The sequence below is a fragment of the Dromiciops gliroides genome, chromosome 2, assembly GCF_019393635.1.
Source record: "Dromiciops gliroides isolate mDroGli1 chromosome 2, mDroGli1.pri, whole genome shotgun sequence".
Lineage (NCBI taxonomy): Eukaryota > Metazoa > Chordata > Mammalia > Microbiotheria > Microbiotheriidae > Dromiciops > Dromiciops gliroides.
The window spans coordinates 583,800,775-583,825,342 of record NC_057862.1 but is presented as its reverse complement, the minus strand read 5'-3'; the positions used below and the strand labels follow the sequence as shown (position 1 = coordinate 583,825,342).

The following is a 24,568-nucleotide window of genomic DNA, read 5'->3' as shown; positions in this document are numbered from 1 at the left end:
CTTGGCTTTTAACTCCTTCTTTAAGTGTGGCCTGCTTCCAGGACACACTGTTCAAGCTACAGCGTGGCCTGGGGGATGGTTGGGCTTCTTCTCAGCCTGCTTGGCCTCGCTTTCATTTGATTTTAAACTCTCCACTGGGGGGTAGGGGTGGGGGGGAGTGGGGCTGCTTCTCGGCTCCACTCCTGTTCTCAGCTTCAGAGGGTCCTAGGTGTTTTGGGTTGAGGGGGGGCAGGCTTTAATCTCACCCTGGCCTGTTCTCAGGCCTGGAGATAACCTCAGGCCTATTTACTAAGAAACCAACCAGCAAAGCTTTCTGTGGTGTGGTTCTCAGCTTCCGATGAGACTGCTCCCCTGCTCCCCTCCCCCACCTGGGTCTCCTGCAGCTCAGGATTTCTTCCTGGTTGCCTGCTGGGGTGGGACAGTCGAATCCTTCCCCCCAATCCACTGGTACCCCTGCACTTACCCCCCAGGCCAGGCCGTTCAGCCCGACCACGCACTCGGTTCCAGCGCGGTTCCAGAAGACGCAGGTGCTGCAGCCGATTCAGAGGCACTGGGGCAAATTCTCTCTGGTGGGTGTCTGGCTTGTTGGCCAGATTGCGGGGTTAGGCTTTATTCGTGGCCCAGCATGGCCCCTGAAATCTATCTATAGCCAGAGAAAACTCTCAGCCCGTATTTTTGTGTGTCTTTCTGCCCCAAGGGTTCTTTTATTGCTATTTTGGGGGTTATTATATCAGGAGCCCTGTGAGTTTAATGTCTTTCCTCCACCCTGGTAAGTTCTTTCTGGAGCCCCCATATTGAGTATGGACAATGCTTCTGACTCTGCAAACTTTGCTACTATGTCTTCATGTAAGTACCCCAACTCCTTTCAGCTCTGTTATACGTATTGTTTTTCCCTCCAATAGGATGTAAACTCCTTGCAGCCAGGGATTTTCTTTCTTCTTCTTGTTCGTATTTGTATCCTTAGTACTTAGCACAATACCTGGCACATAGTAAGCACTTATGAAATACTTATTGCCTGTTGCCTGAGTACATGTGAGGAGTTGAAGATGATGATGCTCAGGTTGTGAGCCTGGGTGACTGGTAGGATGGTGGTACCATCAACAGTAATTAGAAAGCTTGGAAGAGGTGGGGTCTTGTGGAGAAAGATAACAAGCTCTATTTTGGACATGTTGAGTTAAGATGCCTATGCCATACCCAATTCAGATACTTTAAAGCATATAACTGGAGCTTAGGAAAGGGACCAAATATCTAATCTGGGAATCATCCCATGATTAAATCACAGGGGAGCTGATGAAATTGCAAAATGAGATAGAGGGAGAAGAGACCTGAGACAGAGCCTTGGGGGACACCCACAGATAGTGGGTGTGATCTGGGCTTGCTTGCTAATCCCTTGCAATCTGCCTTCTCACTTCACAACTTGATTGAAACTATGTTCCCTACAAGGACCACCAATGATCTCTTGGCTAAATCCAAACAGCTTTTTTTAGACCTCATCCTCTGACTTCTCAAGTTGCTTTCCATCCTATAAACCATCCCCTTCCTCATGGATCCTTTCTTCTCCCTAAGAGAAGGATCTATACCATATTCTCTATACCATTGTTCACTCCTGGTTCTCCTCTTATCTATCTATTCTCTTCTTTTAAGTCTCCATCTTTGTATCCTTTAGCATGAGTATTCTCCAGGGCTCTGTGCTTGCTCTTTTTTTTTCTCCTCCAATTTCCAACAATTTTTCTAGTCACACAAGTTTGCAAATCTACCTCTGGGGCAGCTAGGTGGAGCAGTAGATAAGCATGGGCCCTGGGTCAGGGAGGACCTGAGTTCAAATCTGGCCTCAGATACTTGACACTTACTAGCTGTGTGACCCTGGGCAAGTCACTTAACCCCAATTGCCTCACTCCCCCAAAAAATCTACCTTCCTACCTTACTCCCCCACCTCCATGCAATCATTTGCCAAGCCTTGTTGATTCTACCCCTAGAAACATTTGCAACCAGCCTCTTCTCTTCATTCATACTTGCTTCTGCCTTACTTCATTCACACTGTCCTATCACCTTTCACCTGAACTATCGTAACAGCCTCCAGAAGATCTTCCTGCTCCTACTTTCTCCACAAAGTAATCCAAATTGTCTTCCCAAATCACATAGGAGCATTTCCTTCTCTGCTCAGAAATGTTCTGTGGCTCCCTCTTGTCCCTTGGATGATACACAAAACACTTCAGCATGGCATTTAAAGCCCAACATAATCTGGTTCCAATCCTTTCACATTTCATAATACTTACCTTTATGCAATCAATATTCCATCCAGTTTGGTCAACTCACTGCTTGTCAAACTCTCTATTCCATCTTGCTCTGTATATTCTTGCAATGTGTCCCCTCAGTGCTTAGAACACACTCCCTCCTTAGTGCGCTCGCTCGCCGCTCGCTCTCTCTCTCTCAGAATACTTAGCATCCTTCAAGGCTCTCCTCCCTGAGACCTCCCTCTCCCTCCAGAAGAGGTGGGGAGGACTTCCTCCTCAAATCACCTTTGTTTACTTAAATGTGTGTAAAGGCCCTTCCAGTCAGGTTCTTAGAGTCAGGGACCATCTAAGCTTTTGCCTTTTCATGTCTAGCATCAACATACTTTTATATAATAGGCACTTAATTGTTTATGTTGCTGAACTGAATGAAATTGTCTTATAGTTGTGCCTGTAAAACTGTAATTGATGTTAAGAGAAAGTGAGGTAAAATGGACCTAAAAGCTTATAGCCCATTTTATAAGCAATTATAAGCTAAATGTACTTACATGGTGCAAATACAGTTTTCCTGAAAATACTAATACAGCTAAAGTAACATCTTTTCTGAATAATGAAGCTCTTGCTATTATTATTCAACAATTTTGATATATGCCTATGATTTAAAATACAAAACTTGAATGAAATTAGGAATTTCCCTATAGCAATATTTTTTTCTATATTAAGATGCCGCATTATGGTGATGGTGGTGGTAGTGATAAGGCAGTGTAGCATAGTAGAAAGAGTTCAGGAACTTAAGACAAGAAAAAAATTTTTCAAATTCAAATTTCAGACATTTATTAACCGTGGAGTTGTGTTCAAAGGGTACTTGGAGCCTCCATTCTTTCAATTGTAAAATTAGAAAATAAAACTTATATGATCTACCTTACTGGATTTGATGAGTTTTATAAACCTTAAAATGCTATATAAATGTTGTTTTTATTATTATTAATATTCTGGAATCAGGCAAAGCCAAGATTTAAATCTTGCCCATCACATGTACAAACTGCATTACTCTGAGCAAGTAACAACCTTTCTGTGCCTCAGCTTCCCCATCCTTAAAAAGGGGACATAATATTTGTCACACTATTTCACAAAGTTGTTGTGAGCATAACCGAATACATACCACTTAGCAAATCTTAAAGTGCTTTATAATTATTAGTTATTATTATACTGAGGTATAGAATAGTTCAGGGCAGCTAGGTGGCCAATAGAGTGTTGGCCCTAGAGTTAGGAAGACTAATTTACCTAAATTCAAATCTGGCCTCAGACACTTACTAACTATATGACCCTGGGCGAGTCATTTAACCCTGCGTGCCTCAGTTCCTCATCTGTAAAATGAGCTGGAGAAGGAAATGGCAAACCACTGTAGTATCTTTGCCAAGAAAACCCCAAATGGGGTCACAAAGAGTTAGACATGAATGGAATGCCTCAACAACAAAATAGAAGTTCAAGAAATACTCTATGGAAAAAAGTTACTTATATGTATTGATCCTTAATTAAATTATAATTAGAAGGCTAACAACTCAACTGGAGGCTGTTAGGTGGCTCAGTGGATAGAGTACTAGGCCTAGAATCAGGAAGATCTGAGTTCAAATCCAGCCTCACATACTTAGTAGTTGTATGGACCTGAAGCAAGTCACTCTGCTTGCCCATATCCACTGGAGAACAAAATGGCACATCAATCCATTATCTTTGCCAAGAAAGATGGACAGCCTGGTCCATGGGGTCACGAAGAGATGGACACATCTGAATGAATTAACAACCACCAACACCACAACAAAAACTCTAATAGACAATCTGATTAGTAACTAATGTATAACTATATTGCAGTACATCTCAACCAGGAAAAGGATGTAACTACCTCAGCTTAGAAACATAGCTTCAAACATATCACTGGGGGCCAACAACATTAGCTAAAACACACAATGACAACTGCTTGGACCTATACATTCTTTTTTGTTACGTTATGGGGGAATAACTTTGCTCAAACTGCATGTATTGAAACACGCGATACTATTACCTTTGCCATTTTCTTCTGTAAATTTTCTGGATTTAGGGAACAAATTATGGGGAATGTCTACATAGAAGGCCCCGTAGGATCAAACAAACAAATTTTATTTGGCTGTTTAGAGGAAGGTAGGGGAAGCTGGAGTCTGAAGAATTAAATGGGGCTCAGAATTGGGAGAGGCCACCTAATTTTTAGCACAGGGACTCACTGAATTGATTTTTTCTTTCATAAAGAGGAAAGGCCTGCAGACATTGGAGAAAAGCTTTTCTAAGGACTAGAAAAAAGTGTTCTAGGGGGCAGCTAGGCTGGCTCAGTGGATAAAGCACTGCCCTGGATTCAGGAGGACCTGAGTTCAAATCTAGCCTCAGAGACTTTGACACTTACTAGCTGTGTGACCCTGGGCAAGTCACTTAACTCTCATTGCCCTCACGCCAAAAAAAAAAAAAAAGTGTTCTAGTCACCAACTAGCACTCTTGCCTGAAATAGAATCAAAAACTGTTGCTCGACTGGACATTGTGAGAGGACCATAATATGTTATCCTGGAAGCTGAAGAAATCTCAATCCCCATCCTATCAGAGGGCCCACTAAAGAGGGGAACTGAAGGCAACTGGAGATACGCTTATTTAGAGCATAAGTAGGCTGTTCTGGAAATGCAGTTCAGAAATTATTTTTAAGGACCAGAATAGATTCTTTAGTTTAAGGATTGATTCAGCACAGTCATTTCTGGAAGTACACAAAGATGGATAAAAAATGTTAAGGGTCTTTCAGGCTCCAAGATGGCATATTATTACTTTGACATATTTAGCACATTAAACAGAGTAAAAGTTTGGGTGTTTTTGTTTTTTCCTAAAATGTACATCAGGAACCTGTTGATAGTAAAAAAAAAAGTATATTTTAGGATTAGCCTATCACCATGTCATAGAAATAAAATAAAGTATACACTATGATTAAATAACAAATCTCCTATTTAAGAATCATGTAAGTATTAGTATTTTATGTCCTATAAGGTTCAACAGCTCAAAAGAGTGGTATTTTTAGGCTGATACAAATCATGAAAGCCTTGAAAACACCTACTCAAATTTCAGAGTTGAAACAGTTCTATGTTTATTTAGAATTTACACCCCAACTAATTCTAAAAGGGGGTTGAGGGGACTTGCAGTAAAACACATATACAAGAGAGCAATTTAGCTCTACACATATACTCTAGTAATCTGCTCGTTCAAAAACATGCTTGCTAAATTAAAATATTGTAAAACATATCTAGGAAGAACTGTCGATTGTGATGCTGCCCTACATATTTCAACATGTCTGACAAGTTCCAACCTCCCCACTGGTGTCAAGGGCGGAGGCAACCAGACACACCCCTGACTAGAGGTGGCCGTCTTGCCCTCTGGTCAAATAATTCTGAGACTAGTTTTAAGGTGAGTAATGGCATTTAAGAGCTGCATTTGGAGCTTCACTAGGTTCTGTGCTTTTGGAATGGGTTTGGGGCTAGAATTGGAAAGTATTTATCTTCAAACTGAGGTTTTAGTGAAGCTTTTTTTAAAAGACTCTACAGTGGTATTTCCCAAACTGATTGGGAAAGAGAATACTTTGGGGCTTGAAATACAAGGATGGGACAAAAGCATCTCCTTCAAAAATAAACAGCCAGATATAGTGAAAGAGTATGCAAATATAGGGTGTCACAGTCCAGGTCAGAGGAGGTGGGGCTTTGCTTGCATTAGCCATAGCCAGGGTTATGAAATGGATGGAGCCCAAGTGTTTGTAAACAGAAACCACAAAGCTGAGGTCAGAGCTACAGGATTTCTCTTCTTTGGCTCCTTCCCCCCCTCCTCTTCCCTCCTCCTCCTCCTCTGTCTCTTTCTCTGTCTTTGTCGGTCACTTTCTCTCTATCCTTTCCCTCCCTCCCCCTCTCTCTTCCCCTTTCTGTGTCTGTGCCTCTCTCTCTCTCTCTCTCTCTCTCTCTCTCTGAGTTTCTCTGTGCGTATCTCTCTGTGTCCCTCTCTGTCTCTCTTACTTCCTTCATCTCTGTCTTTCTCTGTGTGCCTCTGTCTCTTTTTGTCAGTCACTGCCTCTTTCTCTATATCATCTCCCTCCCCCTCTCTCTCCCTCTCTTGCTCTTTCTTTGTGTCTGTGCCTGCCCCTTCCTCTCCCTCCCTCTCTCTGCCTCTGCCTCTGTCTCTCTCTGCCTTTCTCTTTTTTTGGAGGGGAATGGAGGAAAAATGTGTATGGAATCAGGAGCTGGTTTAAAAAATGAAGGATGGTGCCTCTTGTCCTCTGATGTTTCTTTTTGTGAACATTAGCTCCATTCAGACCTAAGGTAGAAGTTAGAGCCAAGGCTGGGGGGGGGGGCAGGGGTGTCTGCTGAGTTGGAAAGCAAAGAGGAAAGGAATACACATTTATATATCAGTGCTAAGCACTGTACTAAGTGCTTTTTACAAATATCTCATTTGATCCTCATGACAATCCTGGGAGGTAGGTGCTATTATTATCCCCATTTTACAGGGAGAAAACTAAGGCAGACAGAGGTTAAGTGATTTGCCCAGGGTTCACATGGCTACTACATGTATGAGGCTAGATTTAAACTCGAGTTTTCCTGACTCCAAAACCATCAACTGTTCTATTGTACCATCATCCAGGAAGAGGATGGGGTCAGAGAATCAGATTTAGAGCTAGAAGGAGCTTTAAAGACCACTGAATCCAACCCCCTCATTTTACAGATCAAGAAACAGTCAGAGAGATTAAGCAATTTGTCCATAGTGGCAAAGTTACTAAGTGTCAGGGTCAGAATATGAACTCAGGTTTTCCTGACTCCAAGCTCAGCACCCTATCCACTATGCTAGACAGCCACTTGCATTAATTCATTCACTCATTCAACAGACATTTGTTAAGCACCTACTATGCGCTAGCAAAGGCACTGTGCTAAGTGCTGAGGATACAAAAAGAGGCAACAGACAGCCCTTACCCTCAAGGAGCTTACTTCAGACCACCAAAGTTCTAAGGAGCCCAGTTGGGGAAATTCCAGCTTAAAGATGATTTATTTCATTGTTTTAAGCAGCATTCAGAAGAGAATAATAAATATAATGCCTGAAATTAAAACAGCACTTTACAAAACACTTTACAGACATTGTCTCATTTGAACCCTCCAACGACTCTATGAGGTAACCATCATAGGTATTGCTGTCCCCATTTTACAGATGAGGCAACAGAGACCCAGAAAAGAGTTATGTGAGTTGCCCTTGATCATAAAGCTAGCTAGTGTCTGAGGCAAGATTTGAACCCAAGCTTTCCTGACTTCACGTCTTCTATTCACTAAGCCAGGTTGAAGGAAACATTAAACATTGAGAGTAACTCACACTAAGAAATAGTCACTTTTTAATTACCTTTAGCACATCACAATTTATAACAAATGAGCCTAAAATATCCCCAAATGTGAAATGCAAATACACTATGGAGCTACAGACATCCATCAACCACCACAAAAAATTGTAAAGAAATTGGCTAAGCTGGAAATGTTTTCTGTATCTTTTTCATTTGGATTACCTTTCACCTTCTCTGTATCTCTCTTGTGTATGTTGTCTTCCTCATCAGAATGTAAGTTTCTTAAGTATAGGGATGATTTTTGCCTTTTCCCAGTTCCTGGACAAAGTAAGTGCTTAACAAATAAGTGCTTGTTTATTGATTAGTTGAAATGGGAAAATGTATCCGATAGGGCTGATATTACTATTCTTTGTATTATTAATAAAACAATGCAGAATTTTAAAAAGAGTGACCAGAGGCAGGTAAACATTTTATAGGCATATGGTGAATCTGCTACCTTTTACCAAGATGGATGCACTTACCCACAGAATTGGGAACATGTGATCACCAGCGATAAATTGGGACAATTAATTGGGACCTAACTTGTATTCTGGATCTAAATGTACCTCAACATGGAGTGTTGATGGCTCCTAAAATTACACCTGCATTGCGTTTGCTCTGTTAGGTCTTACTCTAGTCAGCAGTGCCTTAAACTGTAGGTTGCAACCCTATATGAGGTCGTGTAACTGAATGTGGGGGTTGTAAAAAATTTGGCAACAGTAAAAGGTTATGTGTACCCATTTTATATACCTATATACCCAGGGTCATGTAAAAATTTCTTGGGCAAAAAGGGGTTAGGAGTAGAAAAAGTTTAATAAGCCCTGCTCTAGTCCATGTTCTTTTCCTAAACATTGTGTGGCTTTTATATTTACTAATCAAAATGAAATAATGTTTGTAAAGCTCTTAGTACAGAGTTTAAAGCCCACAGTAGGCGCTATATAAATGCTTGTGCCATACTATAATAGCTTTCTGATGTCTAGCACAATGAATATTCATGAATGTGGTTAGGGTCTTGCTAATAAATGTTTAATGCTCCATGTAATATTTAAAAATATTTAATTCATAGTTAGACACTGAACACCGCTATTCTACCATTACAACTGTATTAATTAATGGGGATGACAGTCAATTTGATTGCCTCATGTTAGTTTGTACTCCTGAATGAATAGCATCTAAACTATGAAATTTTCTCCTTTAAGGAGTTTTTTTCCTACTAACATTAGAACCTAAGAAAGAACATGAGTAATAATTTTCAGCTCCAATGGCTGAACATCAAGAAATCATGTCATATGGTTTTACCTGACAGAAATATTTGTTCTTCCATTTGCTCAACACACATCGACTGTTTTGCATCAGCTCCTAAACAACACAGAAAAACAAAGGAGAGAATTGGTCATCTGGTAAACACACCTACACACATACATACACACACATACATGCATACATACATACACACATATGCATACAGTCAATATTAGTTAAAGTGCTTCTGATTTTCAAGCAGAGGAGGTTAGCATGCCACACAAAGATGCAACTGTTTAGAAGCTGCCCGCTGGACAAAAGCAAAGTTATCATCACCTAGAGGGCTGATCCTTTATGAAAATTAAAAGTGTTGAAAGAAGTTTATAACAAAGATTGTTGTCATTCTTAAAACTGAAAGGTACCTCCAACTCCTTGAGAGTATCTCTAAGTTTTTCTGGACGTCTATTCTTGAGTATCCAAGGATAATCTCGTGCTAGCAAACAAAACATGGACTGCATTTAGATAAATTTGAATTTAAAAAATTCGATATAGAAAAAAATCCTGCTCACTAAGAGAAATATATAATAAAATTTAAAGTGAATGTATGTATTTGAGATGGGGTAGGTTTCATTTCCACTGTCAAATGATAACCTTTTGAAAAGTTTCATTATAAGAACAAGATTTTTATAAGTAGTGACCTCAGTAACTATAATTCTGTAATGGCAACCACAAATTCAGCCTTTAGAAACAACAGGTAAATTTCCCAAGTCTGAGAATCTAATTCATTAAGGTAAAGGTATCTGACTCTTTCTTAAATTATTATTCAGTTTAGACAATAGAAAATTCAGGGCCAAAGTTGCCATTCCAGAGTTTCAAATACATCATTTTCATATAATAAAGGAGAAAATAAATTAATGAATACATCTGTCACATGTGTATTTATTTTTAATAAATGCAAAACTTGGATTAATTGAAAATCTGGCATCAAAAGTTGGATTTATATCCAACCAGAAAAACCAGCAACTGAGGATAAGTCAGATTTAAATGGAAAAGACTGACAAAGTTAGAAACATTCTTGTGTTCAAACAAGTTATCTTTTTGAAAAAATAATTTTAAATATTTTTTAAATTTCTAAAATCTAATTAGTTTTAAAAGCATTTATTTGAAAAATGAAATCCAGGTATAAGAAACATACATTAAAAATTATAAACATCGAGGAATTAAATTCAGTGTGTAAAAAAGAAGCATTTAATATACATTTATTATAATGTTATATATCTGGTATAAAAATGAATAAAAATAATCTTTATTCGCCTGGTTATGATTTTAAATAATAGTGTGGGAAAGTTACCTAGTTATTTGTGGCAGTTAAGTTATTGTAGTAAGACCACTCTATTACTTAACTTTTCTAAATCAATTTAATTCTAAGTACAAAAAACTTGATCATTTGTGAAGCAGTCAATACTAAAATTTTTTAAAGTTGCATATGGCACACATCCCCTCATTCTAAATGAGGGAAAAACAAGCTCCAGGCATTTTTACCTTTTCCCAAAATTTTATTATTAAAATTATTACTGTATTTACTGTAATGTACAGTAAACTGTATTACTAAATAATTATAAAGTATGTATTTTAAAACGTGCAAATATAGGGATATTTAATTTCAACCACTCACAAGTACAAAACATGTACTATGAAAATAGTTAATATAAATTCACTTCATGAGAGTAGTTAATAGCCATATCATTAGGCTCATATAAAAGATACCTACTCAAACTTTGGTAAGGCATAGATTTTAATAGAATAAATCAGTGAGATCTAAGTCATGAATCTTATTAATGTTTTCATTTCACTAAAGCAATAAAAATCTGTGAACATAAGACAAAAAGAATTTTCAGGATGAGGAAGACTTTTGTGCATAAAGCTGGATGCTATTTCATTATCATGTCCAAAATATAAATAGCAATAAAATATTATAATTTTGTAGCAATTCTTAAAAAAAAAACACATAAAAGATGCTTACATTCTGCCAATTGTTGCTTCTCTTCTAAGTAACCATGATCTGTTGGCAAAACTATAGGTGAGGGAGAAGCAGGGAAAGTTTAGCAGTCAACTTTATAACTTTTGTCATGAAATTACTATAAAGATTTAAGATTATTACAAAGCAAACACAAATCTACAAAGAAGACAGCTTTGTTTTCACTTCATAGAGAGATATCTTAAATTTGCAGTGAAAGGAGGCTTATTCGGCACAACAGGTAGACCAATATTCCTGAGCCTCCAATCTCATCAGATAGTGAAGTGAGCTGCAACTGAATCCTGACCAGAAGCTGAGTCAGTCTGTCAACAGAACTATGGAAACAACATATTAACCACCAAGCTAAGCACTGGGGATGCCCACACAAGCTCTACCTTAACCCGGTCTGAAACAGGAAGTAACTCTAGCTGGAAAGACCTTTTGGCCCATCATGAAACTTCTAGGATTAACAGGATTAATCAGATAAAGAAAATTGATCATTCACTCAGAAATGCCTATTTCAGATACCAGGTGAGGATTCGGGAGCACAGCATAAGTACAGTCCTATGCGTTTATGATGCCCTCTACTGGGATGCCAATTAATAGAACTGACTGGACAGTCCAGCCATCAGTCTGATCAATATAAAAATATACAATTTTCATGCTGCATCACATTTAAAAACAACAACTATATTAAAGGAAAAACATTCCAACTTTGAGACTTTCTAGGGAGGTAAAATAGACTGACTTTAATAATCCATTGCCGGAGATAGTATGGATGGTGTTCTAAAGTTCACATTTTTTATCAACTAGGATATTTAATTTATTAAAATGTTAATAGTAAACTTATTTTACCTGAATCTTTCTTGTCATAATACTGGTAGATCCCAATGTCTCTGTCTAAATAATGAGAAGAAATAACATCAAGTTATAGTAAACAGCTTGGGGGCAGGGGGCAGCTAACTAAGTCAGATTAGATTTTAGCAGGAAGAACCCCAGAAGAAAACCCCAGAAGAAAACCCCAGAAGAAAACTCTGACTAGCCAATGGAGAATGAAGACAAGTGACCTGGAGAGAAATGCTAGTTGGGGTTGTGGCCCTCCTTGCTCTAATTCAGTCCAGAATTCCTGGACCCATACTACTTCTGTCCTGCAGCTTTCTAAATCCCTCAAGGAAGGTCCAATAACAATTTGGTCATGCAGAGATTTATAGCCAGAATGGCACAAGGTATGGGGAGGGAATAAACTTCCCAGGGTTGCCTTGGATTAAAAAGAACCTCCAAGGGCCTTCCAAATGAAGATCTACTGCTGTGGCTACACCAGAACCAACTGAGATGGGCTTGTTTTGACGGGTGAGTTGATATTTCTCAAGCATTTGGCTCTGTCTCAAACTTTAATGACAGAAAAGTCAATTAGCTTTAAAAACTCTTTGCTTTCATGTATATGGATATGAATACCTTCCTCCATTTGACTCCTGTACTGAAATAATCAGCTTGTGTTTTGTTTTGGGTAATGTAGGTTGTCCTTCCATAATGACAAAAAGACTTTTGCTAATGTACTTGAAAGCAGTGTGGACTGCCCCCTAGTGACCAAATGCTTCTTTGACAACTTTCCTCATCAAAACATAAGTTATTTGTATTTAGATTGCCCCCCTTCAATACATAAACATACTTTTATTTTGAATGGAGCAATTTATCTCTACTTGTTTAAACTTGCAAAGTATTTTTTGTTCCAAAGAGTTTAAAACTCTATGTGTGTGTATTTGCCTAAGCTATAATATGAAATGTAGCAAGCTATAATATGGAATGTAGCAAGCTATAATATGGAATGTAGCAAGCATAGAGTACCCCAATTCTCTGAAATCTGAAATATAGTACTTGAAACTAAGCCATATCCTTACTTCCAAGATACTGGGTCTCTGACATAGGACTAAGTAAAGCCAGTACCTCAAAACCAATGGCTTACTTCAGCTCAGTTAGAACTACTCAGGTCACAAACAGCAGTAGGGACTCCAGGTCCTTCTAAACAGCTATTTAATACAGCCCAAGTCTTAGATGGCAAAGGTATTTGAGATTCTGAGAAAGAACCAAGACCAGAACAATGCAGCTATACATACCAGCCCTATAGCTTATATCTAAGCCCAGACACAGTACCAGTTCTAAATATAAACACCATTATGAACTCTGTGTACTATAACTAAAAGAAATATGTCTATGCTCAGTCTGTGAAACATTTGTTGCCTTTAAAGAATCAGAAATGAGTAACATGTCTTCCAGGCTTTACATATAATTTCAATGTTTCTTTTTATAGAGAGGAAAAAGGCACATATTTTCCTATGTTTCTCTGAAATATTGTCTTTAGTGTCTTTGGGATGTTGGATTCCATTCTTATACTGTTGTTACATGAACTTGGAAAAGTTCCTAAACAGTTCCACATATGGCCATCTCTCCTTACACACAGGTGCTAATAATATGCCTCTCTATTTACCTCATTTAGTCTTCTAAGGATATAGGCATATTGTGTTAGTACCACAGTTTGGGCTTTCTATGAAAGCATTATGAATCATAACATTAACTATATCTCTAGTAGATAGACTTACCCTCGTAAGTCTGATTTTGCAGATTGTGTGCATTAAAATACACAGGCTTTCTCAACCACTAGCTTGCATTGCATCAGTCAACATTTCATTCTAATTAGTTAGTAACACTTAAATCCTAGCAACAGATGAATAATATTTTAATTAAAATTAATTTTAATTTTAATGAGAAAGCTGAATGACAGGAAACATATTTCAGAAAAATCCTTTTGATAGTCAACTTCAGTACTGCAAATATCTATATATAAACAACACTTCTATGTTTTAGCAGGTTTTCAGTTATGGATTTTTGAAAGTTTATATATGTCTGTGTAAGCACAAATATATACATTTCTTCCTACACAAAAAGGAAACATTTCAGCATTTGCTATCTTTTTAATTAACTTTTCATCCATTAAATCATCCCCTTGTCAAGATCACAAAGAATGCCTGATACTATTTTTACCTTATATTCCCAATTAATCAAAGATGTTGAAATATTGAAGGCATTTAGACATTTAAAAATATTTAAGCATGGCCAATTAAAGTTAACATAAAATAACTTGCACTGATATTACTATCAAAGTTGTAAGGGAAGCAATAACTTTTGTTAAGGCTTTCACAACAAATATAGAAGTGGTTCTTAAGTCTGACTATTTTCTCATCCATGTGAAAAAACAATGAGATTTACTGGTCTATTAACAGTCCAAAAATATAATTCCCAATGGAAGTAGGAAATAAGAGTAGGGGATAGTTTTATGTCTTTGACATCATGCAAAAGAGTAGTTTTTACATATGGTTATTTTATCATTGATGAATCTAAAAGTTTATGGATTTAATTTAAACATGTAAGTACTAAAATATTATAGGTTAATAAGGTAAACTTGCCCTCCTAAATAAAAAAAAATAAAAACATTGGGGATTTTTTGGGGGGGAAACCAAAGAATTAAAGAAAATAATTTCAAATACTTATTTCTTAATGGAATACTCTTGAAACCTAAGCTTTATTCTATAATGTTGAAAAGTACTTTTTAAAAATAAAAACCTTTAAATACTAAGAAAATGAAAGAATGTAATAATAATTACATATATTTCCTGAATTTATCTGAAATGTTATTTTAATACCAAATTACTTTTTTATTATAAGTTAGCCTACTAATATTAATAAATAAAAATTATCTAGTAGTGGAAACCCAGAATAAAACTGAAAACGTATATCTTTAAAAATCAGTCCCAATAAAATTAACTTTTACTACTGAAAATTCTATTCTAATACAAGCTGGAAATAAACACCCTGATAATCAAGATTATAAGAAGCAATTCTATAATACTTAATAATAAGGTTTAAGTTATAAATAACTAATTATTAACATATTTTAATTTAAACAAGTTCACATATGTAAAGCACTTTGCAAACATTAAAGCTTATGTAAAAGCAAGACACTTTAATATGACAAAAGCAATAATTGCTCATTTAGAGTTTGTAGGCTTTGATATTAGGCAAGTATTTGTTTGTAATTTTGTTATTTTTCTTTAAAGGAGAATAAAATTGGTCTAGAGATGACTTACCTTCAATATGCAAGGTATTCTTTAAAGACCAGAGGTGCAATTCAGTCAAGCAGAAAGACATCTGTTGGCAGAAAGAATCTCTGTCCTGTAAAATGAAAAAATTTTAAATTAATTACTAATGAAACTAAAAGCCTCAGAAAGAACAATTTGTTACTAGTAATATTTGAGAAGCAAAATAAACCAAAATAAGTAATCATAAGTCTATTGAATTACTATTTATTTTTGTCACAAAGGATAAGTTCTAGCAAAAACCCCTGCAAACTGTATTTTTTCATATTTAATATACTGTCACATATATAATGGTGATAGCAGGAATACTCATATTTTGAATTTTTAATAGATTTGAAACTGATAGTTCTGATTTCTAAAGCTCTAAATATATTCAGAATAATTTAATAAGAATATTTTACATATTTAGAGTCCTGACTTCCAATCCACATTCATTTAGATGTTAGACATATTTTATGTTGCATTTTAATTCCATATGTATTTTTATTTATAATAAGAAGCATTTACTATCTCCTAAACACAAGATGGTCCAATTAAAATAGAAGTTGCAAGGAGAGTGGTATATAGTTAACTATTATCTTCTTTCAAGCAATTTGCTTTATGTGTATTAGCATTCAGATTAATTTGTTACCTGCATATCATGCGGGATTCAGATACTTAGCTTCAACTGCATAAAGAACATGATAACAAAATATATTTCCCATATTAACTTCTTGTTTTAATAGTAAGATCTAATGATCAACATCTTTCTTAAATAATTAAACTTCATTAATTTGACATAATTAGAGGGAAACCAGCTTGAATTTTAAGTCTTTTAAAGAAAATGCAGTTTAATTATTTTCAAATACTATATAAAGAAATCATCAAGATTTATTTTCCCCTAAAAGGTAGTAAAATCAATGGTTTTCAAATCAATTTCTGAGTAACCAAAGAACTTTGAAATTTTCTCTTTTGGAAATTTTTGGTAGGAGAAAGCAATTGCCATCTTCTCTAAGGGAGTGTCTAGAACATTAACTACTTTTTACAGATACAGATACAAATATACATATTTCACCTATACTATTTTACCATTAATGAATCAAAAAGTTTATAATTTTAATTTAAATGTAAATATAGCAAAAAAGTATTTCTATATATAGAGACACACATATAGAATATAAGTTGTGATTCAAATATATATGTAGTAAGATATACATGTGTATGTGTGTATAAAAAACTACTCGATTGTTCTGTTGGTTATTTCACAACTAACAGGAAGCTATATATAATACCAAAAAATATTTTTATCTATAGCTTAAAGGGCCAAATCAGATCTCCCTCCCTCGCTTCTTTCTCCAATTTACTTCATTTCAATTCAATGAACACTGAATTCTAGTAAGAATTGAAATAACTTATTGATGTGCAAATGAATAGAAGAGATGAAACAAAGGACCCCAAAATTAGTCCCTGAGTAGACCCAAAAGCATTTGGGCAAGGATCAGTAGAGAAGAAAGAGAAGCAATATCACCATGGAATACCTGACCATCCAGTCAGAAAAAGGGAAAGGTGAAGAGCTTGGGAAACACACAACAAACCTGGCCCAGAAGCATGATATGGTAATAATGGAAACTTTCAACCAACTAGAAATCAGTCTGGTCTCCTGCTGTCCATGGCAGAGCAGCTACTGACTTCCCTAGCTGGAAATTCAATGTTTCAAAAGGTAGAAGAATGAATAAAAGGAAGTTATTTTTGATTTGATTCTAAACAATTGAGGAAAATGGTTTTGAAAGTGGAAATCATGAGTGAAAAACTACTCTACCTTAGAAATATCAATAGAAAAAAAAGAGTCAAGTTAGGCACAGTATGACAAGTACCCTATTTTAGGATGACAGATTTCAAAGAGTTTAGAAAAAAGATCCTAAAGATTTTATGGCACAAAACTCTATAGCGACAGTCCAAGAAGGATGAATGAAATTCAAGAATGAAATTCTCACAACACAAACTTTCAATTCTAAGGAAGAAAAGGGTTAGCTGTCTAAATAAAGGAGTGTGTTTTTACAAGGAGTTCAGTGACCATCTCAGATTTTTTAAAAGACAATTAATAGAAGAGGAAATCAAGGGTAATTAAACACAAAATAACAAACATAAAACACTGATATTGTCCCTTTCAAATACTTTTAGGTGTCCTAAATCTCAGGAGGGAATTAATATTGAGGACAACAAAATAAAGGGTTTTTTTGTTTTGTTTTGTTTGTTTTTACCTGTGCTAAGAAGTAGATCAAAGAAGGAAAATGATCATTCCTTATAATGGATGAAACACTGACACCAAACAAAGAAAGAGAATGAAGAATTACTCAACTGGATTATTTGAAAATCATGACCAAATATAAAGCCTGGATACTGTATTTTAAGAAAGTTTAAATGAAAACTACCAAATTCTACTAGAATCAAAAGAAAAATGAAAATAGAAAGAATTCACCAAACACATCCTGACAGAAACTCCAAAATTAAAACTCCAAGGAACATCATAACCCAGAATCCAGATCTTCCAGATCAAATAAAAAAATATTGCAGACAGACAAAAAGAAAGGGTTCAAGTACTAAGGAGCAACAGTTAGAATCACACAATAATGGGAAACTGCTGAAGAAGAGGCAAGCTAGGAATATTATATTTCTAAAGGCAAAATATAAGGGCTTACAAACAAAATCTATTTAGCAAAACTCAATAAAATAATCCTACAGGGGAAAAATGAACCTTTAATGAAATAGAGGACTTTTAAGCATCCCTAATAAAAAGGCTGGACAGCTAGGTGGCACAGTGGAGAGAGTGCTGGACTTGGAGTCAGGAAGACTTACCTTCCTGAGTTAAATCTGGTCTCAGCACTTACTGTGTGACTTAACCCTGTTGCCTCTTCTGTAAAATGAACTAGAGAAGGAAATGGTAAATTACTCCTGTTATCTTTGCCAAGAAAACCCCAAATGGGGTTACAAAGAGTCTGACATGACTGAACCAACTCAACAACAATGAAAAGGCCAAAAAGGAGTAGAAACTTTGAAATACAGGAACCAAGAGAAACACAGAAAAGATACATTTGATTAATCAGATGGGAATGTATAATGATAAATTGTTTACATTCTAATAAGGGAAAAGAAAGAATGTTCTCTCAGAATGCTAAGGTTTTTAAGAGCTACATAAGGGCTACATAAACAGTTAAATAAGGAGGAGAAGGTCATGGAGGTGGTTTTGTTTTACTTTGATGGTCTTAGGAGAAGGAATTGAGAGAGAAAGGGAAATATACTTAGGCAGAAAAGGAGGAGAAAGGGGAGGAATTTAATTTTCCACACATCGTACATGAAATGATGCATATAAATAGGAAAAGTTGGGTACTACATGAACTTCAGTTTCATCTGAATCAAAGGAAGGTTGAACACACTCACAATTACACACACTTATATACATACACACAAAAATGTAGTAAAGAAAAGCATTAAGCTAAACATGGAAAAAGGCAGGAAAATGAGAGGAGAGGAAGGGATTTAAAAGGAAGAATAGAATAAAGATATAAGCAAAACAAACCTCAATTTTGGAGGGTTAATTGTGAAGAAATTAAAGAAAGGAAGGAAGCAAATGAAAATGAAAAACCTATGATCAAGACTAAGGCAAGGAAAAGAAGAGGGGAAAAAGATGTTTTCAATTATAAATTACTAGTATTACAGAAAATTCTTCTTTAACCACTATTTTCTTTGTAAAGAGGAGAAAGTAAGGCAAATATATGGAAAAGCACAAGACAGAATAGAGAGAAATGCACAACTAACAATCAAAATTGTGAATGTAAATGGGATGAACTTACCCACAAAATGGAAAAACTATCATTATGGATTAGAAAGCTGAATATGGGGGCAGCTAGTTGGCACAGTGGATAGAGCACGGGCTCTAGAGTCAGGAAAACCTGAGTTCAAATCCAGCCTCATTCACTTAACACTTACTAGCTGTGTGACCCTGGGCAAGTCACTTAACCCCAATTGCCTCACTAAAAAAAAAAAAAAAAGAAAAAGCTGAATATGACAGCAGGTTTAAAATATAAAAATACATTAAATATTATATTATTTTAGATATAAATATATATTTAATATAAAAATATAAAAACTCATCATTTAAAAAGAGGCTGGAGCAAATTATATTATATTTTAGGTCAAAGGTTGGTAAACCATGCTCTGTGGGACAAATTTAACACTAAACATCTCCTTTATTGACTGTAATATAATGTGAGAAAATAATGGGATTTGTCAGATACTCAAAGGCCCACCTGGAGATTAATCTAAACTGATTAAATTAAGTGAGAGTGATTGACTGATGATTAGCCTACTTCAAGTTAACTAGATTGTAATCATACCTGGCTGGCCCTTAAGAAGTTATTGTTCTCAGAAGCTAACTCAACTTGAGACCACCTTCAAGTCCCTTGAACCAATGGATTTGGATGACATAAACCAATCAACTTGAAGCAGTGTGTAAGGACCACCTCTGCTCTGGACCTATAAAAAGCTTCCACACTCAGTTTGCTGTGAGTTCATGGTTGAAGCAGACTCATGGCACAGGACTTGAGGAGGAACCTGACCAGGCTGGAACTCTAGGCTAGATAGGCCTTTTCTTAACTTTCTGAATTCCACATGAATACTTGGTATGCTTTAATAAATGCTTAATGCCCAAAGACTGGTGCTAAAGCTTCTAATTTTTGGTGACCACACAATTTAGGTTTTTTTCGTTTTTGTTTTTGTTTTTGGTGAGGCAATTGGGGTTAAGTGACTTGCCCAGGGTCACACAGCTAGTAAGTGTTAAGTGTCTGGGGCCAGATTTGAACTCAGGTCCTCCTGACTCCAGGGCCAGTGCTCTATCCATTGTGCCACATAGCTGCCCCTACAATTTAGTTTTTAAACATCACAATAATAAAATAATGCCAAAGGATCATTGGATAAAGATAAATTAACTGAATATTAAATAATTTAATCCTAAAGAATTAATGTGTCAAAGAGCAAATCATACACGAATAAAAATTTCATCAAAGAAAATCAAAACAATGAAACAAACTATCAAACTTTATTGGATTCAGCTAAAGTATACCTAAGGGAAATCTGTAAACTTATTCACCTAAAAAGACAGCAATAACAGATCAATAAATTTATCATGCAATTAAAAACACTAAAAAAAATTTAAAGACCAACTAAACATCGATGTAGAAATTCTGAAAATGGAAATAAATGAACTAAATTGAAAGGAAAAAACCCACTGAGTTTGTAAATAAAAATAAAAACTAAATTTAGCTTTTCGAAATTGTTAAAGTTAGCTAGTCTGATTGAAAATAGATTGTATCAAAAATGAAAAAGTACAATTCACAACAACTGAAGATATAATAAAGAAAACTATTAGAAACCATTTTGCCTAGTCATATGCTAACAAAACTAATAATTTAGAAGAAATCAATAAAATTATAAGTCAACAAACATTTATTGGGCTCTTAAGATATTCTGCTACTAAAACACCCATATTATATGAAATAAGAAAGTATTTAAACAATACAACATAGAAAAATAAATTGAACAAATCATAAATAAACTTTCACAAGGGGAGAGAAGTGAACAAGCTAGATTTAGTAATGAAAAGTATAAAACATTTAAAGGATAGTTCTAGTATTACATAAATTGTGTGCAAACAGAAAAACAGAATTAATCCTTTCAAACTCTAAGAAGTAAATATTGTCTTGTTTCTGAAATCTGTGAGAGACAAAGCAGAGAAATAAAACTATAGATCAATATTCTTAATAAACATGAATGCAAAAATATGAGATAAAATATTAGCAGACAGGCTACCACAACATATCAAAAAGACCATATATTATGATCAAACTGGATTTCTACCAGTAATGCAATTTTTAAAATATTTGGAAATCTATAATTAGACCTTATAATAGACCATATTAATGACAAAATAATTAAAAACATAAGATTATATGAATAGATGCTGAAAATATTTTTGACAAAAATCTAATGCCCATTATTGTTTTTGTTTGTTTGTTTTGGTGAGGCACTTGGGATTAAGAGACTTGCCCAGGGTCACACAGCTAGTGTCAAGTGTCTGAGGCCAGATTTGAACTCAGGTCCTCCTGAATCCAGGGCCAGTGCTCTATCCACTGCGCCACCTAGCTGCCCCTGCCCATTACTGTTAAAATACTAAGAAGCATAGGACCAAATAGACCCTCAGTCAATATGGTAAGTAGCATATATCTAAAGCCAAGAGCCAACATTAAACGTAAGAGAGAAAAATTAAAGGGTTTACTAGAAGATCAGGGGTAAAGTTGTCCATTATCAACATTACTATTTAACACAGTGCTAAAAATGCTAATTCTATAAATAGGACAGAAAAAGAAATCTAGGGAAAAAACAAATATAAGTAAAGAAGAAGCAAAACTATTACTTTTCCAAATGATGTGATGATTTATCTAGAGAACTGAAAAGATATAACTAAAAAATTAAATGAAATAATAACTTTAGCAGAGTTTCAGGATATAAAATCAATCCACATAAACTATAAGCATTTCTGTATAATAGCAACAAAATCCAGAAGAAAGAGATAGAAAGAGAAATTCCATTCAAAATAGCTACAGAATATACAAAATATTTGGGAGTCTGCCTACCAAAATACACAGTAAGTATATGAACACAACTACAAGCTCTCTACATAAAGAGAGATCAAAATAACTGAAGAAATAATCATGCTCGTGGGTAGGCCATTTTAATTTAATAAAAATACTAACACCTAAATTAACTTACTCAATAAATCAATTCCAAAGTACCAAAGAGCTGAAAAAAATTATGATAATGAAACTCAACTGGAGAAAATTCAAGGTTATCAAAGGAAATAATGAAAAAATTAGGATGGAAGGGAGCCTACCACTTCCAGATCTCAAACTATACTACAAAGCAATAATCATTAAAACTATTTGGTACTGGTCAAAATATAGAGGCTGGGGGCAGCTAGGTGGTGCAGTGCATAGAGCACCGGCCGTGGATTCAGGAGGACCTGAGTTCAAATCCGACCTCAGACACTTAACACTTAATAGCTGTGTGACCCTTGGCAAGTCACTTAACCCCAACTGCCTTGTTAAAAAAAAATAGAGGCTGATAAGGGGAACAGATTAGGTACCTAACACATAGAAGCAAATGAGCATAGTAGCATAATGTCAAATTAATACAAAAGACACAGCTACTGGGGCAAGGACTCACTGTTCAACAAAAAGTTATGGGAAAACTGGAAAGTAGTCCAGTAGAAATTAGCCACAGAACAGTATCTCAAACCATATACAAATGTATCTCACAACATATTGATAGATAATAGATAGGAGGGGAAGGGAACAAGCATTAAGTGCCTACTATGCTCCAGGCATTGTGTTAAGAGAGTTACAAATATTATTTCATTTGATACTCAGCTTGGGAGGTAGGTACTATCTGTTTGATGCATAAGAGACACTGCATAAATATTTATCAACATCATTATCATCAAAATCATTATCCCTATTTTATGATTTAGGCAGACAGAGATAAATGATTTGCCCAGGGTCATACAACTAGTAAAAGTCCAGATTTAAATTCAGATCTTCCTGGCTCTGGGCCCATAACTCTGTTCACTGTACTACCTAGTGGCCTCTACTATCATATACCAAAACAAGTATCAAACATGACTTATATTTGAAAGGGAAGGGGGAGATGGAAACCACATTATAAACAAAATAGAAGAATTCCGGTGCGGAGCCAAGATGGCGGAGGAAAGGCAGTGAGCTCCCAAACTCATGACACGATCGCTCCAAAAAACATCCAAATAATGCCATAGGAAAATGCCCGGAGCAGCAAAACTCACAGAAGAATGTGCTGAAATCATCTTCTAACCAAGAACAGCTTGGAAGGTCAGAAGAAGGGAGCTGCTGTGCTGATACAGGAGTCAAGCCCAACCCCACAGTCACCCTGACACAGAACCAGTCCCAGGAAGGCCTCACCAGAGAAGGAGACCCCCAGAGCCTCTAAATCAGCTGAAGTACCAGTGTTGTCTGGAACTAAGCTCACAGTCTGGTGAGAGGGCTGAGCCCTGGGCAGGGGAGAAACTACAGGGGTCTATGCTGGTGCTAAGGCAGAACTTGGGTTTTTCACCCCTGCTGAGAACCAGGAGGTAGGTTCGAGTAGCAGTGGCCCAGGTAGGGCAGGGGTACAGGCTCGTTGGAGCTGACAACTACAACACACAAAGCTGCTTGATTAGCAAGTTGGTCTGGGGTCATCTAGGACAGGAAATAGGCGGGAGTGAAGAACCTGATTCTCCTTAAATCATACCACCTGGGACTTCTTAAGCTTAATACTGTAGCCTGGAAACAGTGCCCCACTTTAAGGAGCTAAAAGTCTAGTAAAAGAAAGGCAAGATGAGCCTTGACAATCTTGACAAGCAGACCCTAGCTTGTGCCACCTAGCTGCCCCCATCTCTGCCCTTTCTGTTGATTCATCTATGTTATTGATGGGAGAAAATCATGAAAATATGTTAATCCCTTGAAGATTGTTAATAATGCTTCCTGAATTACCACTGTTTGGGTCTGCTTGTCATAGGTCATTCAAAATGGACTAAAGGGTAAAAGAGGCACAAAAATTCACTGATGGGGTGCAGTGGATAAAGCACTGCCCTGGATTCAGCAGGACCTGAGTTCACATCTGGCCTTAGACACTTGACACTTATTAGCTGTGTGACCCTGGGCAAGTCACTTAACCCTCATTGCCCCACAAAAAAAAAAAGAATAATTGGAATACATGAAAGTCATAATCAAAAAAAGTCATAATAAAAAATCATATTTCAAGAAGTTATGACGGAAAATTGCTCTGATATCCTAGAATCAGAAAGTAAAATAGGAAACTGAAAGAATCCACCAATCGCCTCCTGAAAAAGATTCTAAAACAAAAATTCCCAGGAATATTATAGCCAAATTCCAGTGTTCCCAGGTCAAGGAGAAAATACTGCAAGCAGCCAAGAAAAAAAAAATCCAATTCAATTATTGTTGAACCATGGTTAGGATAATACAAGATTTAGTGACTTCTACATTAAAGAAGCAAAGGGCTTAGCATATGACATTCTGGAAATCAAAGGAGCTAGGATTACAACTAAGAATAACCAACCCAGCAAAACTGAGTGTAATCCTTCAGAGGAATAAGTGGAGATTTAATGAAATAGAGAGTTTTCAAGAATTCCTGATGAAAAGACCAAGACTGAATAGAAAATCTGACATTCAAACACAAGACTCAAGAAAGGCATAAAAAAGTAAACATAAAAGAATAATCATAAGAGACTCAATAAAGTTAAATTGTTTATATTCTGATATGGGGAGATGATACTTGTAACCATGAAGAACTTTATCATATATTATGGCAGCCTACAAGGAGTATACACAGACAAAGGGCACAGGTATGAGTTTACTAATGATGGAATGATCTAAAAAAAATTTAAGTGGTGAGAAGA

General features: G+C 36.0%; 1 protein-coding gene across 1 annotated transcript in view; it reads right to left on the bottom strand.

Annotated features, from left to right (window-relative positions):
• LOC122740785 (WD repeat containing planar cell polarity effector) overlaps positions 1-24,568 on the bottom strand; it is a 415,321-nt gene that overhangs the window by 281,418 nt on the left and 109,335 nt on the right. Inside the window, 5 exon segments of the mRNA XM_043983483.1 lie at positions 8,938-8,997; positions 9,303-9,373; positions 10,904-10,954; positions 11,753-11,797; positions 15,040-15,124. Of these exon segments, the coding sequence (XP_043839418.1) occupies positions 8,938-8,997; positions 9,303-9,373; positions 10,904-10,954; positions 11,753-11,797; positions 15,040-15,100 (288 nt within the window). The 5' untranslated portion in view covers positions 15,101-15,124.